This window comes from Ciona robusta, chromosome 2 (assembly GCF_009617815.1).
Source record: "Ciona robusta chromosome 2, ASM961781v2".
Lineage (NCBI taxonomy): Eukaryota > Metazoa > Chordata > Ascidiacea > Phlebobranchia > Cionidae > Ciona > Ciona robusta.
The window spans coordinates 1,042,779-1,061,125 of NC_143236.1; the positions used below are offsets into that span (position 1 = coordinate 1,042,779).

At 34.0% G+C, this 18,347-nt stretch overlaps 5 protein-coding genes across 6 annotated transcripts in view; 3 read left to right on the forward strand and 2 right to left on the reverse strand.

Moving 5' to 3' along the window:
* The window catches only part of LOC149739554 (glucagon-like peptide 1 receptor), a 29,406-nt gene extending 23,880 nt beyond the window's left edge, over window positions 1-5,526 (reverse strand). The window contains exon 1 of the mRNA XM_089872236.1: window positions 5,394-5,526. Within this exon, the coding sequence (XP_089728362.1) occupies window positions 5,394-5,422 (29 nt within the window). The 5' untranslated portion in view covers window positions 5,423-5,526. The remainder of the gene's footprint in view (window positions 1-5,393) is intronic.
* On the forward strand, window positions 2,132-4,683 carry LOC149739555 (transmembrane protein 216-like). Its single transcript, XM_089872253.1, has 5 exons — window positions 2,132-2,290; window positions 2,416-2,519; window positions 3,199-3,292; window positions 3,699-3,900; window positions 4,343-4,683. The coding sequence occupies exons 1-5, from the start codon at window positions 2,284-2,286 to the stop codon at window positions 4,353-4,355; spliced, it is 420 nt and encodes a 139-aa protein (XP_089728379.1). The 5' UTR covers window positions 2,132-2,283; the 3' UTR covers window positions 4,356-4,683.
* Window positions 4,829-8,467, forward strand: LOC149739556 (uncharacterized). Its single transcript, XM_089872233.1, has 2 exons — window positions 4,829-5,907; window positions 5,965-8,467. Exons 1-2 carry the CDS (start codon window positions 5,231-5,233, stop codon window positions 7,160-7,162), a joined length of 1,875 nt encoding a protein of 624 aa, XP_089728359.1. The 5' UTR covers window positions 4,829-5,230; the 3' UTR covers window positions 7,163-8,467.
* LOC149739557 (trimeric intracellular cation channel type B-like) lies at window positions 8,079-10,795 on the reverse strand. Of its 2 annotated transcripts, none has more exons than XM_089872251.1 (6): window positions 10,639-10,795; window positions 10,206-10,333; window positions 9,562-9,703; window positions 8,902-9,058; window positions 8,536-8,653; window positions 8,079-8,466 (listed from the first exon to the last, which is right to left on the reverse strand). In XM_089872251.1, the coding sequence occupies exons 2-6, from the start codon at window positions 10,284-10,286 to the stop codon at window positions 8,284-8,286; spliced, it is 681 nt and encodes a 226-aa protein (XP_089728377.1). In that variant the 5' UTR covers window positions 10,287-10,333; window positions 10,639-10,795; the 3' UTR covers window positions 8,079-8,283. The 2 variants fall into 2 exon arrangements, with proteins under 2 accessions (XP_089728377.1, XP_089728375.1); XM_089872249.1 differs by having other exon boundaries at window positions 10,516-10,787.
* Window positions 10,796-12,158: 1,363 nt separating this feature from the next.
* LOC149739558 (uromodulin-like) lies at window positions 12,159-17,859 on the forward strand. The gene is made up of 11 exons (XM_089872247.1): window positions 12,159-12,564; window positions 13,133-13,190; window positions 13,927-13,996; window positions 14,125-14,275; window positions 14,350-14,489; window positions 15,183-15,295; window positions 15,383-15,521; window positions 15,690-15,791; window positions 15,889-15,955; window positions 17,016-17,196; window positions 17,391-17,859. Exons 2-11 carry the CDS (start codon window positions 13,142-13,144, stop codon window positions 17,573-17,575), a joined length of 1,197 nt encoding a protein of 398 aa, XP_089728373.1. The 5' UTR covers window positions 12,159-12,564; window positions 13,133-13,141; the 3' UTR covers window positions 17,576-17,859.
* Window positions 17,860-18,347: the final 488 nt, after the last annotated feature.

Here is an 18,347-nt window from a genome sequence, read left to right on the forward strand (position 1 = left end):
CAGACTGTGAAAAACGTAGACATTTTTGGACTTTCCAAACGTTGTTTCTAGAATCGAAATTGTCGCGACGGCTTACACAATAATTAAATCTATAACTCGCGCGACTTCTAAGTTTGTTCTGGGAAAGTTGGCAATTAATATTTAACACGTTCTTAAGGAGGACCGTTTTATATGTGTTGTTAAAAAAATCAATGTTTTTGCTATGTGCTATTACACATTAGTATATTTGTCCGTCATACAGCTAGTTTAATGTGTTTTAATATAAAGAGGACAATACAGAGATTTCGTGGTAAACAAAATTTTTGCTTTAGTAGACAACATATCTTTTTAAATCAAACAAAAGTTATGGAAAAGCATCAGCATCTAGAGTTTGTTCATTTTATAGACGCTTTTAATCATATAGTGCTGTGGAGTAAGATGGGATACTGTGAGCACTCAAATCCCCTATTTCCTACAATTCTGTAAATGTTCTTTGTTTATTGACAAATCGGGTAAAATGGGAAAATGCCCCATCCGATGAAAGAACTCCTAACCCTCCTTGTGGGAATGTAACTTATACTTTACCCTCGCGTAGCTGGAAAACGACAGTCGTTATAACCCGGGGTTCCCAGCTTACGAGTTACCAAGTACGTTCCTTTGTGGGTGGGTATTTTTGTGGATTTTTTTTTATTTTTTTTATGTGTGGCTGATAATTTGGTAGCAACGACGAGTTTGAATCAATTACCTCTGGTTTAGAGGCAGACGCGCTAACCAACTGAGACAGACGCGCTAACCAAGCGATTGGTGTTTTCTTGCTCCGTTACGCTTACAGGCACCAAGTAAACACATGCTGACAATGCATTTGTATAGGCGGTTCTGGCTCTGTAACATCCGTAATGGCGGACACCATCGCCGTTTCCTGACGTAACGTTTACCCTATCAAACTTTATCCTTTAAACTTCAAATTATTGGTCGCAATTAAAAGTATATTCCTATCTAAGCACCTTTTAACTTGAATGAATAACTACACAGTAAACTAACAAATGTATATGAACTAAAAAACAAATGTATATGAACTTGTAATAACAGAAAATTGATAATAACTGTTAATAAAGTTTAAAATTTTGCTACAAATTGGGTATTACTACTCTGTTTTTGGCACAAGCCACTTTTCATAAATTATCACCAAGTGCAAATGACCAAATTTCAAATATATTTTCAAAATATTATTTTTTTATTATATCAGTATCTTATAGCTGAATATCCCCTGAGGTATAAATTACTAAATTAAAAGCAAATCTTTCAAAGTTTGGCAATGAAAACATACAAAACTACAATGTGGGGGAAGATGGGACTCTAAATTGAAATATATTTACATTAGCAGTATTCTGCAACTTGTAGTTAACCTACCGAATTTAACAGGCTGTGCTAGTTTCTTTGCCATGTAAACTTCGTATATATAACGTTAAACCGATATTTTTCTGTTGTTTTTATCTCAAATTAAAGTCATATTGACCCCTGCCTATTTTCTTTATGCTTATATCTCAGTGTTTTTTTTCCAAAAAAAAACTAGTTTTATGAGACAAAATCAAACTGTACGAAATATTCAAGGTTGTTTTATGAAGCTATGAAACTAGTTTAATCGTTCGCACACTCAAACTAAAAAAATTCATTGGCTTTACTGTGATTCAGCGAGCATTAAAAATAGCAGCTTACTATTTCGCTTTTTTACCTGTTCAAAGTATACTGTTTCAATTTTACATATTTTTTTAATATTTAAAGACAGTAATCAGCTTTGATGGGCGTTTTATAAAGTTGTGATAATACTGTCGAATAGTTCTGTAACCTTATTTTCCTGAATATCATTAAATGGGGGTCCGTAAAAAGAAAATTAAAAAAAGGTCTCGTCTGACAAAGTGTCCCATCTTCCCCCACTCTACTATATAAATTTTCAAATTAAAACATCGTGCTGGAATTTAAACAAAGTTTTACGTTTTTACCTACCTAAGTGGATAATCCTTTTATAAATGCATTTAATCGACTGTTACACGGACACAGTGTCAATATTGTGCTAATTATTTTTAAACGTGCTTGCTCATTATGGCTTAGCTCTCTTGCATGCCGAAAGGGACATTGAGTGTCTTGTCGAATCGGCGGTCTACTTTTATCCGATTTCTATTTATTATTGTTGTTTATTTTAAAACGGGAAAATTCAAAACGCAGTATAAAACGTATTTACAGTTTTTCAACAGTGTAGATATTTGCACTGTGCCTTAAGAATCTGGAAACATCAAGAGTACCGTTATGCCACGTAAGTTTATGGTTAAAATTGAACTGTTTAGGTTTATGTTAGTGTTAAACTGTTAAGTGTGGCAAGTGAATCAATTACTCTTTTCTATATCAGTTATTACCCTAATTCATGTGTTATATCCACAGCAAAAGGAGTTCTTTCATCCGTGTCATTGGAAATATTTTTCAATCTTAACGCATATTACCTTGCATTGTTTATGGTAGCCGAGATTCTGTTGGTCGTGTACAAGGTAGGCTGTTTTAACTTTTAATATTAAAAGTTAGTAACTTCGGCCCAGGTGTTGCATAGTTACTAGTATATAGTATATAATAGATGCGAATTTCCAAAGAAGTGGCAATCTTCTTTTAGATTTAGTATACTATATAAAATACACATGGCCCACCTTTATTCAAAAAGTCTTTTTTTTTCTTATAAACATAAAGATATTTGTATAATAAAATTTAAATCCGTGCAGTCTGGTTAGTAGTGACTAGTGTGTTTGGTGCCATCGGTAGAAAGTACCGAGAATAGTCGGTAAAGTTTTCATTCTGAAGTCTTGCATAATTAACTTTGTTACTTTGTAAGAATCACATGTACCGTGTAGTTGATACCTACTGCTGTATTAAATCTTAATAAAAAGGGTATGTTTTGGTAAAAAAGATTGACGCCCTTTGGCCCTATTTAGTTCAACCTTTTTTATTGTTGGACCACTGCTGTAAGTGTGTCACCATCAGTGAGGTATAAAACTTGCCCAACAGGTAAAGCTTTGTCAAACACATAACATTTTATACACATAGATACAATTTCTTAGGCAAAGACTTGTGAGTTTCGGACACCCCTTTTAAAATTCCTAGATACACCCCTGATTATTTGTACGATTGTACCATAATAACAAAACTTTTGTTACAAAAGTTGTTAAAATATTTCAGGCTGAAGTTTTACCCTATCCTGGCAACAATATTGCTCTTGATGTTGTCATTCTATTTCTATTGGGAATTGTTGAGTTAATAATGATATTTATGGGTATGTATGATACGCTTAGAGTTGTTTATTATTCTGTATTTGCAAATCAATATCAGTTTGATTTCATTTTGTCATGGACCTTATCTAATTTATAATAGTGTTGTCTTTATGAGCAAAAAGTGAAATTATTGTTTCCTTTAAAAGTTAAATGTTTAAAAAATACTCATATTGGTCAAACTGTTATACAGCAAATTTTGACAACGATCGCAATCTTAATTAGTATGTTGTTATTTGATGTTTTTAAATGTTTTGACCAAATTTTGCCGTTGATATAGGTGTTATTGTTACATTAGTAAAGTTGTTAAAAAATTAAAAAATAACAGTAGCAACCTGCTCAAAGTTTATTGCTCAACTATCAATTATACTATAATAAAAATATCATTTTAAAATGATACATTAACATCAGGTTCAAAAGGAAACTTGACGGAACATGTTATGGCTACTGCAATTTCACTTGCATCTCTGTTACCTTCGATTGGTCTAACTTTGTACTTTCTACTTTTGCAAACTTATGTCCTTCGTGTGGATGTTGTTTTATGTGGTGTGTTGCTGGCACTGCATGGTCTCGAGCTACTCTTCCTATTTATTGCTGTATGCACATTCTCGAGGTAACTTCTGATATAGTTTTTATATGCATCAACATATATAATATATGTTACTACACAGACAGGGCTTAGCTTGTTTTAGTTGTTGGTCCCAAAAAAAATTTAAAGAGGAAAAATAATGAATTTGTAATATTTGACGCTTATTTATTTGATTTTAAGATTATTGTATTAAAAACAAGCAACAAACTAAGGGTATTGAAACATTTTTTAAAACCACATTGTTTCTCCTATCTAGGCTGCTACCTATGTGTAATTTTATACTTAATTTTGACCTATTTTTCTTTCGCTATATGGGTTTTGTTTATAAAAGATGCTTTTATACCCCACCAAAGTTAATTACAAATATTTTACCTTAAATACTATCCTTATCCAATATACATAACAGGAACTGCATTATGAGTTTTTGTTTTGAGTTGTCATGTTTACAGACAACAATGTTTTTTAGGGTACCTACTTAATTCATTAAAAGTCTCACCACAAACCACTGGATTCTTCTTCATTTTGTAAACATCCACTGTGTTTCATCTTGCGTTTTCAGCAACAAATTTTTATGATGGTTATTTTACTGCACGAAATCTAGTACCTTCATATATATCTTATTCATGTATTATGTGCTTTTATAGTTTTTAAACGTTAAAACAATATTAAAATATCCGTGATTATTTGTTAATATTCACGATGTACTTTATTTATTTGTATTGTAACTTATATAATAATCGTTGGTTCTACATAGGATATGTGAATAACTTTATTGAAAGAAAAATAAATGGTGCTAACTGTACAAGACTATATTGTTTTAGTGGTAGCAAGAACGTTTATTTTCCCCATTAGTACACTACTGTTATTTCGTTAACATTTATCTAGAACTCGTTTGTATGTCCGTTGCCATGGTCTATCCTATATTAGTCACGTATTTTTACCGAAAAAAAAAAACGTTTATTTTTACATCAATGCATAAATGCTGGTATCGAAAATTTTCATATTGCTGTACACAAAATAAGTTGCCGCTGTCATCTAGTTTCTTAGGAACTATAATAAGCATGGGACGTGATTTATTCACGTAAGCCCGTGCGTCACTAACTGCAAATTAACAGCGCAGTTTATAAACGCATGTCTGCAGAAAGAAATCGTGTTGTCATTTCAGCTGCGCACAAGTCGATATAAATGTTTTCATTTAAAGTCTGCTATTATGAATAGCAGGCGATTTCTGTTGTGCAGTGGAGATTTAAATAGCCGCAGGTTATATGTTTCATGTTAGTTATGAAGGGCAAGAGCTTAAAATATATGGAAGTAACATAAGAAAATAATCTTAGGTTTTTATGCTGCAGAAAAAATGTTTTTATCCTTGCTAGTGCGGTTTGTCTGTATCTGGCTGCTTGTTTTAACATTCAGTCCAAACAAAGTCGTTCCAAACAAAACATACACAGTGGGGGAACAAAGAATAAATTTCAATGAAAACCCAATTCTAAGTGAAAAGTTTGAATGTACGTACGTACCCGAGTTGAAACCAGGAAATCCAAGTCATATTGAAGACTGTTGCAAGTACACCTATGCCAACTTTTCTAGATACTGGGCTAGCGGAGGCCTTTACATATCCCGACTATTGGAAAGTTTAAAAGGTTGGAATTGCACACAATTTAAAGATGAATGTAGAGACAGAACTTTCAGTTACAACCGATTCACTAAACTGATGTATGATCGATTCTGCAACCACTCCGAGTTAGTGAATGAATGTAACGAGGTGATAGGCAATGTTTTTGCAAACAGATCGCGAGAAATGGGATCGTGGAAAGTTCTCACAAACGAACTAGCTGTTACAGACATACCAATTGAACAAGCCAGTAAACCGTGCGTACAGGTTGCTTTTTACGAGCGGGATGCCGGCGGCTATGGACATTTTCACGAAGTTATTCAGCCATTTCTTCCATTTTGTCCCTTTATCTGGTGCGGGTTTGATGAAAGATTTGTGCTAAATGGAAAGGCATCGGTGTGGAACTGTATGCCTCATAGGTAAGTTGAAACTACATTCCATGAGTAACTATCATATAATAAACCATTTACGTTCAGTTGCAGGGTGAACATAGCAATTGTCATGGCAGTTTCGATTGCTCTCGCAATTATTGTCATATTGGTCAACGGGATTGTGCTGGCTGTGTTATGCACACAATCGAAAATGCGAACAAGCCAAGGCATATACAAACTGTCCCTCGCTTTGGCTGATATCCTCGTAGGTGTAATCGTTTTTCCAACCTTTGTAAGCAGTTTGTATAAATACCAAATTGTTGAACATAATATCGGTGAACTAGCCAATGTCACTGGTTATGTTATAAAGGAGAGAGCAACAGAACCTGGCCAGATCGCCACTATGAGCATGCGCAGTACGACCGGCCACTTTCGGGCGCAGTTTTCAAAATCATATTTAAACTTTGTCGGTTTCTTTACCATTCTCTCGCTAACGGTGTCGATATTAACTTTGGTAGCAGCTGGAATTGATCGGTTTATCGCAGTGTTTCGGCCTACAAAGTACAAACAAAATATTGCTACACCTATTGCTGTAAAAGTTACGGTAGCATTGTGGGCATTATCGTTTTTATTCTCTGTGTTACCGCTATTTGTTCCGGCCTTGTCGTACACTTTGGTTGCCTCAATATTGGTCTCATCGGCTGGGCCTCAAGTTTTGGTTCTATACGCATTTGCCTTTATAGTCCCACTTCTACTAATGTGGCTGGTGACCATTTTGACATTTACGGCAACACGGTCATACAAAAACTCATGGAAACGGCTTTCAACATCTGACGACAGAAAAGCTCACGGGATTAACGAAGCAAGGCTGGCTCGTACGCTTGGAGTTATGGTCGGTGTATTCACGCTCAGTATATTGCCGTCAATTGTCGTTCTCATCTGTGGTATGTTCATGAGTAACATCTACCCAAACTTACCAAAGCTACTAAGTCCCACGGCCACGACAGGTTTTACGTCGGCTGAAGTTGTCGTTATTTTTATACTAATGTGCAATAGCATTTGGAACTGCTTTATCTACAGCATCAGGGAGCAAGAGTTTCGCCGGGCAGCTGCACAAAAGTTCTTCTGTCGAAAAAAGAGCGGCCAACCGAACTTGGATGAAACCGACCTCAGGGGACTCGATGGACCCATTGCATCTGAAGTGTTTCAGCAAAACGAGGAATACCTCGACCGAACTGTATTTACAGAAATCAATTTAAATCAGGATAAAAATTGTGATGATTCTGTAACCACGGCTGTATAACTAAAGTATAAATGTTCTTTATAATTCAGATTTTGAGTGTTTATTCACTTGGTGGGGGAAGATGGGACACCTTTTTATTCTATTTTCTTGTGTCATTCGGTAGTAAACAAAGAACACTCAAAAATTATAAAACCGTACCCTCACGACTCCCGCCGTTAGTAGTTGTTAAAAACAAGATCAAGATGTTTGGACATTACGTGCTAAGTATCCCATTACTCCACAGTACTCTATCTTTAATACTATTTCATACAAATGCCTCTTATATTAACCTCTTGCATTAACGAGTAACATTCCATTTAGTTTAGTGTGAGGACTGATCACGCATGCGAATGGTGTAACAATGGTTGGGTAAAATAAATGTACATACTTAATAAAACTCATAGAATGATTCAGGCGTGCCAGGATCTTGAAAGCATGCTATTAAGAATGCTACTTCCGCTTCTTATCATGTTCCTTTATACGACATTTCAATATGGGGGAAGGCGGGACTCTTTTTAAAAACCTAAAGGTGGACAAGAAAAATGTTACACAGTATTATTTGACAGATTACCACGGTCCAACAAAGTGCGAGGCAAAAGAGGCTACTGTTTAGTAATAAAACTGGGTGTTGAACGAATACAACATCATTTTTGAATGCTCTTTGAATCTTATTAAAACTCCCGAAGTTTCTAGTTTGAAAACTTAAATTTTCAGTTCAGTATCAATTAATAAAAGAGGATGAAATACTTGACACAGTTCAGTTTTAAACTAAGATATGTGCACAAAACATAGAAATGGGTCAATAAATCCTAAACTGGGATGAAATCTGCAAAATATACCGGTTTGTTATACGTAAAGTTACATTTGGTAGGTTAACTACAATATAAAATGTTTCATTTTTTCCCATTTTTACCCTACTGTTTATTATTTTATACTATCACGTTTAATGCACTTTATTCCAAGAAATCACTTATTTGGCAAAACTAATGTAAAACAAAACAAAATATCTGCAACAATTAAAAACAGTGCCATTCATTTGATTGCATCCACATTCAGCAGATAATTTTAGCACAGCATCACAGTAATTAAAAACTTAGTCATAGTGTGTACTGCATACAGAAAACGCAAAAGTTTACAAAACACTATTCATGTTTATTTTTTGTGTTTTTGTTGTTTTGTGGTTTTTCGGTTTGTTTCTTCTCTTTGTTATGCTTCAGTGATTCTTCATTGGGTCGTGAAAACACAGTATAATCAACAAAAATTCCACATAGCACTTTTTCTGCAGTACTGAACGGGTCATTTACCATTTGAAGTTTGTTTCCAACCTATTAGAACATTTAATGTGTTAATGGATGCATCCTGTTTATCTGAAGTTGGCCAGGCTTTAGGCTTACCAAAAATGCAAAAAGGCTTGTTGCTTGAACCAGTGCTATTAGTTCAATTGATTGAGAAATGTGGCCATTCATTTGAAGAACATACAGAAATGAAAATAAAGTACAAAACTTGGTAACCCTGTGGAAAAAAATGAAACAGAATTTAGGATATTTTATGGTGGAACAAGTCTTGTACTCCAACCATGGGTCTAGAGGTAAAACTCATATTAATAAAAAATGTCTTAAATGACACCACAGAAGTACCATTCTGTCTCAAAAAAATGTGGCGACTGACGATGTGCAGTTGAAAAAGTATGAAAAGTTTTGACTAAACTTCTTTAAATAGTTTATCTTGCATGCCTATTTCGAGTAGAAGAAACAACTTACACTGAACATTGCAAGTTCTGAATGGAATTACCGTTCCATTGTGAAGAAAATAAAATGGCAAAGTTCTTCAGGAATCCACCTCCGCAAGCAGCCAGCATTCCAAGGAAGGTACAAATGATGTTTGAAGATGGATATACTGCTTGAGCTAGGGTGACTCCTAGTGTGTGATAAGACATAAATTTGAAATGTTAAGATGCGAAATTAAAACGTTTGTTTAAAATATATTGTACAATACAGTGCAAAAACTATGCGCATTCACAGTTCATCGTTCACATTCAAACATCATATTTTTGTGGGGTTTTTAGTAACTAACTGCCAACTACTTGCTAATTGATTGGCGTAAAAGGATAACATTATAAAGTGCTAAAATAAACAATTTGAAAAATAAGATACAAACATTTTGGAATTTTTGAAAGGTACATTTTAAATTACATATTGAAATTAAATATGAGCAGCTTCCGGATACAAAATTGATATATAATATTGTAACAGCTTAAATTGTTAAATAAAAGTAATACAAAGTAGCAAGAATTCATACCATTTTTATAATTTATAATTGACTAGTTCACACAAAGTTGTAAATGTGTGTACAGATATTTCGTCTTTTTATAAAATGTCTAATCATGAAAATCCTCTGGCAAAAGAGTAGATGTATTATACCTTTGATTATTTTTTTAGTACGAATTAGTTCCTTCAGTAACATGGTTACCACTGATACAGGAAACCACTGAGTGGTAACTTGAAAAGCATTTCTTGGTGTGTAAAAAACCAACCACCAAACCAATGTTGCCAAAGTTAATGCCTATAATAACAAAAGATTGATTTTAAATATTGAAACAAATATAAAAAAAACAGTTTATAGGTTCGGAACATAGTGTTACTACTTTAAACAAGTTCATTTAAATCATTGCCACTCATAAGTTTGTTGAACTTCAATTTGCTGGTTAAGTAATTGTCGACTTAGTTTGGGAAATTCAGTCAAAACAGGTAAAACCCACTGTTAAACATTTAACTTCAATCATGTTTTTCACAGTAGATAAAACCATATATATGTAAATATTACAATTATGTCTGTTTCTAATATGTATGGTAGGAATAATTGGCACTAGTGAAGAATCTTCCGGTACATAGCAGAATAGGCTGGTGGAAATTGTTAGTGGTTGGTGGTTAGGGGGTTGGGTGTTGATGGTTAGGGGGTTAGTGGTTATATGGGTTAGTGGTTACTGGTTAGGGGTTAGTGGTTAGCAAATAGGGTGGGGGGAAGACTCTTCACTAGCACCGAATAATCTACATTCTATTCAAACCTCAGTATTTGCTAATGGCATCAGCATTGGTTTACCAACAAACAAATTGACGAGACATCCCCCACCAAAGCAGCAAATCATTGATAAACACCACGTGGTGGCTGGTTGGGAACGATAATGTTTTTCAACTAAAAAAATTAATGTTAACTTTGCTCAAATATATGATACTGTACCAATGTAGTAGTAGAACCTCCTTGGTCAGCATGGTATAACCTTGGTCAGTATATGTTCTGTATATTGTTATTTACATATGCACATTACCTCACTCGATATATAGGCTACTAAGTTACGAATGCATATTACGACCTACCCCAACATTGTTTAACGCCACAGATTACCAACACAAAATGAGCCAGTTGACAAGGAACAGACAGCGTTGTAGAAGTTAACTCTGATAAATAATGAGCTAATTCTTGTATGTTATCCATTTTACCTGTATAAACACTTTAAGTTTAGTTTTTGAGAAATTTAAGGCAACTGCTTCTAAAAAGAAATGAGCGAGCTTGGTTTCAGCAAGTTAATGACTTAAGGATTTCAAGGGCGCAATGTCAAATACCTAACACTTCATACAGCAGCTGTTGACACTCCAGCGACTTACCAAACCAACAGTGCCAGTCAAAACCTAGTACTGTACATAGAGAAATACGGTAATTGAGCACGTAATATTTTTTCGTCGAACAGTTGTTCTTGTTGTTTTTTTGAGCCATTTTTTCGTACTATTCCAAATTTTACCTTGAGCAATTATTCTTTATTCTCTTGATTAAAATTAATTCATGATACATATCAGATTTTAAAACCGCGCTTAAATAGCGATTAATTAACCATTTTTTGTGGTAAGTTCTTCAAGACGGAAATAATCGCTCTCTCCCATCGCCAGGCCATAGTGTGAATCCGCTTTTAAGAATTAGGGACTTCCGCAATTTTGTTAACTAGTACTGCAATGTTTTTGTTTTCGTTTTGTTTTTAAGCCTAGCCCTACATTGTCAAGCCCTAGGCCTACATTTTACATTGCTGGTTCTGTTCTTTAACGCTTGAAAAAAAAGTTAGAAGAACAGTAGTATTTCGTCTTTACAACAAATGTTGTCAATAAATCCAAAGTTCGTAACGTATCCAAACGTTCTAAAGACGTGTGGGTTTGTAACACTCAATGCGAATAACAAGGGTGGACCTGTCGTTCTCTGCTGTCTGAATAACTTAAAAGCTCACGAGCTAGCACCGAAGTATAGTTAATACACGACACGGCGCAACAACGGCTATATTCGTCGGCGCATGCTATCTTGTTACTTGGGCGTTCTATATCGGAACGCAAACCCGACCGAATAATAACTGCGTCCGAATGCTATATATTCGTTAGTTTAGAATAGATTTTAAAATAAGGGAAAACGTCACAACTTATAGCAGGAATAAAAGACACGATAAATTAGGGTCGTGTGTCTGGAGTCGTAGCGGGACATGTTTGGTACATACAACAAAATTTACGTACATAAAACAATTTCTTATTCCACTTTTACACTATTTGACACACTTTTCTATAGTTATAACAAAGAAATATACATTTGATAAATTCTCCCGACTTTAAAGTTTGTTTTTAAATTCTAAACAGTTTTAAAATTGGACTTATTAATACTTAACAGATGCTATATCTTCGACCACACAGCCACTGTACGGACAATTGTTTAAGTTTACTGAAAAATTGTTGTTAATTTTATTTTTGTTTGCTTTGTTTACTCAGTTTGGCTGCAGTAATAGAAGTATTTTGACCAAGGTAGCAGTAATACAAGTGTTTTGATTTACACATTTGATTCGGTTCGTTATCCGTATATATATGTGAGAGAATTTACGTTCAACATATTGCCCTGGGCGGTTGGAAACTGGTTTGTGTGCTTTTAGTTGACACAAACTCTGTGGCGATAATAAGTGATCGGACCTCTAGATATAACAATTTGTTGAGAGAGGGTTCTAATTTAAACCTGAAATATATTTAAGTTTAGAATTATCCAGTGTCAAGTGTATCAAACACGTTTATGGGATTATAAAGTTATATGACAAAGTTACGAATGTTAATATTTTTGCTGTATTAAATGTTAATTATTTTGACACTCTGAAAACATTACGTGTAGGCTACATTTATTTTGTCATTAAGTAAGACATTTATTGGTAGAAGGAGCGGTTTTTAAACTTTTAAGGATATTTTAGTTTGTTTTCATTAATATTACTCAATTTGTAGCAAAAAATTATACTTTAATATTAATTGGTACCACTTTTCTGTTATTAACAAAGTTCTTATGCATTTGTAGGATACAAGATTCATCGATTGATGTTTGAACGATAATATCAATTTATTATACAATCATATACTGTGGGTAACATGTTAAAAACCATAGCAGTAGGGCAGGACAAAAAATGTTAAAATTAGATTTTCAAACCGTTTAATATTATTTTGTTAAGTTTACGTGTATTTCTAATAATAAATTCACTTATTAATCAAAATTAACAAGAAATTGAAACTTTTCCGTCTTATCCTCTGTGTTTTCGAATTTGTAAAATTTCACCTGTATGCCAATCGCGAAATATAGTGGGGTGGGGAAAGATGGGACACTTTTTCATTCTATTTTATCGTCCCATTTGGAAGTAAACAAAAAGCATTCAAAGAATTATATAACTGTATCCTCACAACTCCCATTGGTCGTTGTTAATTGTTTAAAACACGATCAGGATATTTGGATATTCTGTGCTAAAGGTGTCCCGTCTCCCCCCACTTTACTATAACTCCTCGTGTGTTTTATAATATTTTGTTTGAATTGTTGTCAATTAATTAAGGTATGATAGTAATTAATTCGTAGTAGTATTTTGGAAATACCGTCCTTAAGTGTCCCGTATTTCCCCATTGTACTATATGTTGTATTAATGAAGTTTGATCTTCTTAGGTTTAGGAAATGAAATTTTGGTTATATACCTGGGTGCTTTGCCTGTCTGTTATTTCAGGTAATTTACACAATATGTTTGCTACGTCTAGTGCTTTTCCATTCGTTTATGTAACGAAAAAATATTACACCATTGTGTTACAAGAGCAGTATACGATCCTAAATCACATTGAAACCGACAAAATTTTGTAGTTTGTCAGATAAAACCATAAAAATCAGACCTGTAGTAACACGGGCAGAAAATATTGAATACACCCAGGATGCAGAACAATCGGCTCGGATCAATTAAAAAAATCAAAACATAAAAAAGTCAATATTTTATAGTTATTTGTTATATTGCATATCCGATGGAACTTAGGTTAGAAATTAAAAACAATAAAGTTCAGTAACTTTTTTTTCTGATCGAAAATGTTATGCATTATCTTTACTCGAGCTGTTTATTTTACTGTGATTTTATAGAAACTGTCGCTTTTTGTTATTTTTTTGTTATGTTTTTAAAACATATTAGCTGTTCATCTCTATCCATATACATTTCTCAATCAAGGTATAAAGCACAAAATCATGGCATTATCCAAAAACCGTTTATAAAATATGGAATAGGCCTAACATGTGCTTATGGGTGCCATCTTTCTCATCCTACTATCCATAACCTGTTTTTTAAATATGGAACGCTGACATGAGCTAATAATGGGTGCCATCTTTCCCACCCAAGTGTATTGCAAATACAATTTGAATAACATACTATAATATATATATAGGTATGAATAAAACTAATTTGACAATGTTTTTCTTTTAAGTAAAATCGGACTATCGCGGAGTTACTTTATCATGCAATCCAGAAAGTATTCGAATTTCTTTTAGTGACGAGTAAGTATTACAGATTGTATGATTAATAATAATTGACATTTTTTAACTTTAAATAAGAAAATGTTTTAAAACGCATGGTTCTCCGTTTTGTAGTATTTTAGCATTAATTTTGTTAATATGTTTTCTAGGTTTTTGATTCGTAACAATATCGACATAACTTCAGCATCACAATTGCACTTTGATAATCACCAACAAAGAGATTGTGCTTCTGAACGACTCGGACAAGAATACACCTTAACATTGTATCCACCATACAACACATGTGGTTCAACAGTACAGGTAAATCCAACAAATTGAACTGATGAAGCAATTACTAAATGACATATCTGTAACGTTGAAACGTTTTTGATCAGCACGACACCGGCGATTATGTATATTCAAATTCAGTCGTATTTACCACTTCGTCATCAAAGACTTTAGTTATGAACTTGCAATGTCAATATGAGGATAGATACGTCGTAAGTTCAAACGTCGCTTTGACTCCATATGTAAGGTAAGTGGTATTTAAACGAATGGATGTGATTTATTTACTACACGCTCGCGTATAGCAACGGCAGCAGTCATTAAATATACCAGCATGGGTGCTCTGTGTCCACTTACACTTACCAACAAAATCAATATTGACGTTGTTACTACATGTTTAACTTGTGGATGGTTAATTATTTTGGTTAATTACGATCTGGGTAAAATCGACGAGCCTTGAAGACGTAACCTATGGGTTATTAGAGACAGGCGCGCTATCTGCGCTGTGCCTCGCGACGTGGCTAATTATAACATGTGAAATACGTTTACAATTGAAACAGTTTGTACGACGGAGTATAAATTATTTAGTATTGAGTGTGAAAAGGGTAAGAATTAGACCAACATTATAGATTTTGTGGGGTAGTAAGATGCTGGTTTAGCTGGTTAGCGTATTCCATTAGCTGGTTAGCATATTCCATGATGTTTTGTGGTCGCTTTTTTAAAAACCCTTTAGCATTAGTATACGCTTTTAGAATACTATACATATATATTCGTTGTTGTTCACTATTAAATAGGACGATAGACATAAAAATCTGGATATCTCACCCCAACCTACTGTATTTTAAAAGTGTAACAGTTTATTTGTTACACTTTCGCATTTAGAAACCGTGCGAGTTAATTAGGCTACATAAATCTTCCCCTCTAATTAAAACCTCTTGTTCAGGACCTTAAACTTCATTACTGGACAAGGCAACCTAAGTATGCAAATCAATCTTTATCAAAGAAAAGATTATCACCCGAAAAGCAAACTTGGACAAAGGCCGTCTGTTTTAGTTGGTTAGTTAGTAACTCTTTTAAACCTACAATTGGGCAGGCCCAACAAGGTCGTATAACGCATTTACATTAAAAGAATACTTTTGGCAGGTGTACCAGTCTATGTTTCAGTCGATATGGATGATGTATTTGGAGATGACAGTATCGTGACATCGTTAAGCAGTTGCTATGCCACAACCGCCAGCGAATTTGAAATCATGGAAAATTATCATTACTTGATTACTGGAAAGTAATAACAGCACGGTTCATTATACACACACGCCGCCATAACTCCTTTAAATACGGTCAAATCAAATTGAGTTTTTAGACATAATTACATTTCTATAGATTTTGGTATTTAGATATAAACTTGTTAACCAGGGTTAAGAAGTTCTAACACTTATGTTGTATCGTTCAGATGCGCCAGCCCCACGGACCAGACCGTGAAAATTCTTAGCAACGGAATGTCAAGAAAATCTCGTTTTTCATTTGAAATGTTCCGCTGGAGAAACAGCGTAGAGTAAGTTAACCTAATAAAAAGCTCATGCAACTTGATAATGGTTGAGACTCGACTACAAAAAAGTATTTGTTTTTTCATTTATTTGCATGCCTTACAGGTATATTTATCTGCATTGTGAAGTCAAAGTGTGCAATAGAACTTCGGATGTGTGCTCTGGTAGTGGCGTAAGTATTTAAGTATTGCAAAGTGGATTGAGTGATTTATGTTATGGTCAAGGGTGTAGCGTTTATAATCGTTTGCTTAATAGTTATTAAATATCTGAATAGTTCCCGTTTAGCTTTTGGTATACCTTTTCACGTACTATTTTTTAAATGAGCGAGACTACAAAGTCGAGATGTTTCTTATATTTTATAGTATGGTAATAATAACCTTTTAATACCGGCAACATTTTAAAGAAATATATTAAAACATATTATACGATTTGAAAGTCAAGTTCAACGCATCTGTCTTGTCTTACCCTATAGTTTGACAGTTATACCGGTGTTACTGAAGAATCGGCGTGTGTCCTTGGGCACGACACACATAACAGCAATTTTTGGAACCCAGTGGTCACTAATGGTTTGGCCAAATTATAACATAGCCATACATAAAAAAAATTAACAAAAATCCCTCCAAATCAAAAACACACGCAGGGTAAGGCGGGACAGTTTAAAATCGTTGTTATTTTTAATTATTAAATTAATTTGTTATTAAAAACAAACAAAAATACTATTAAATAAAATTTAATGCTTTGAAACCATGTTTAAACCTTGTATTTCTTGCCCTACTACTTTAGTTTTTAACATGTTACCTACAGAAAATTGACAATAAATATTAGAGAAGTTTACATTTTTGCCACAAGTTGGATATTGCTGCACTTTTTTGTAGTAGTTACTTCTAACAAATTATAAGTGAAAATGACTGAATTTCGAATGTGTTTATCATATTATATCTAAGTATTATATCAGTATAATATTATGTTTGACTTATCCCTAAGGTATAAACTATTGAAATATTGTATTAAAACAAACAATGCAAAGCTTTGGCAACAAAATCCTACAAAACTACAATACGGGGTAAAACGGGACGAACAATGAAATATTTTTATATTAATAGTATTCTGCAACTTGTAGTTAACCTTCCAAATATAACCGGATTGGCTAGTTTCTTGCAAAAAAGCTGCACATATTAAAACCATAGGCATAACACGGCTGTATATATTAACAATGGTATTTTAACATTTAGTCGTTGTGCAATGGTGTGGCGGGTTGGAACGACCGAAGAAAACGTGACGTCGACTCCAATGAAAGAGATTCGGTTGGTAATACTGGATATACTTCGTTGGGGCCAATTCTTATGGGGCAACTAAGCACATCCGGAAAAGCTAAACTCGAAACTACCTTGAAAGAAATCCCACAAAATAACAGTACGTACAAATGTTTGCATTAAGTACATGGCGATTTTTCCACGACGACATTTAACTTTAATGCAGTACGTACAAATATCGGCTTTAAATGTCCACGACGACATTAAAACTTTAAATACGTACGTACAAATATCTGCTTTAAATACATAATATTTTGCACGACGTCTTTGTATATACACAGACTTAATTTACAGAATACATCACTGCTTACATCTTCGGCTCCTTGGCCGTCGCGTTGGCAATCATTGGTATCGCATTGGTTGTTGCATTTGTAACAAAGCATCGAATTGCAAAGAACAACAAAGCCTTAAGTAAAGTATCCACACCGACATCTAGCAGATCAAATTACAGTGAAAAGCATCTGCCGGGTTTAATATGAAGCACCGCTAAACTTCCTGTTTAGATACTGTTGTTTAAAGTGAACTGGATGGGTCAAAATAATTATTGTGTAAATAATTTTAATGGTATTCAGTATTACAGCATAATACAGGTTGAATATACTAAGTATATAAATTTGATTATAAAAGATCTGTTTTACTTAAAGTAGATATCACTGCCGTGATTTCATGTTCGTATTCTTAAGAACACCGAGTGTAAAAACTACTTTATACAATCCAAAATGTTAATGCAGTAATACAAATAAAGTTAGACATGTGAAACTAATGTTTTTACCATTGGTTTGTGTTAACATAGAGTACTCTGGGGGAATGGGACACCTTTAGCACATATTATTCAAATATCTTGATCTTGTTTTAAACAATTAACAACGGTCCATGGGGGTCGTGGAGATACGATTTTATAATTATTTGAACGTTATTTGTTTACTACCAAATAGGACAAGAAAATAGAATAAAAAGGTGTCCCATCTTTCCCCACCCTACTATATAGATAAAGAGCGCCAGGCTACGTACACAAACAAGAGAGTCCAGCTCTAGTTAGAGGCCACATGTTTGGCGTACATTAATGTGAAGCAAACTACTGAATCAAAACTCCCACGTCATCCGCCGAAAGCAAACACTATATACGCTTTTTTTTACGTCTAGTACTTTTGCACTTTCGCAACGCTTCGTTGGGTAATTTAAGCGGTAATTGGAATCTTATTAAACGCAAAAATTAAAAGAATCATATGCAATCGAAAATAATGCAACGAT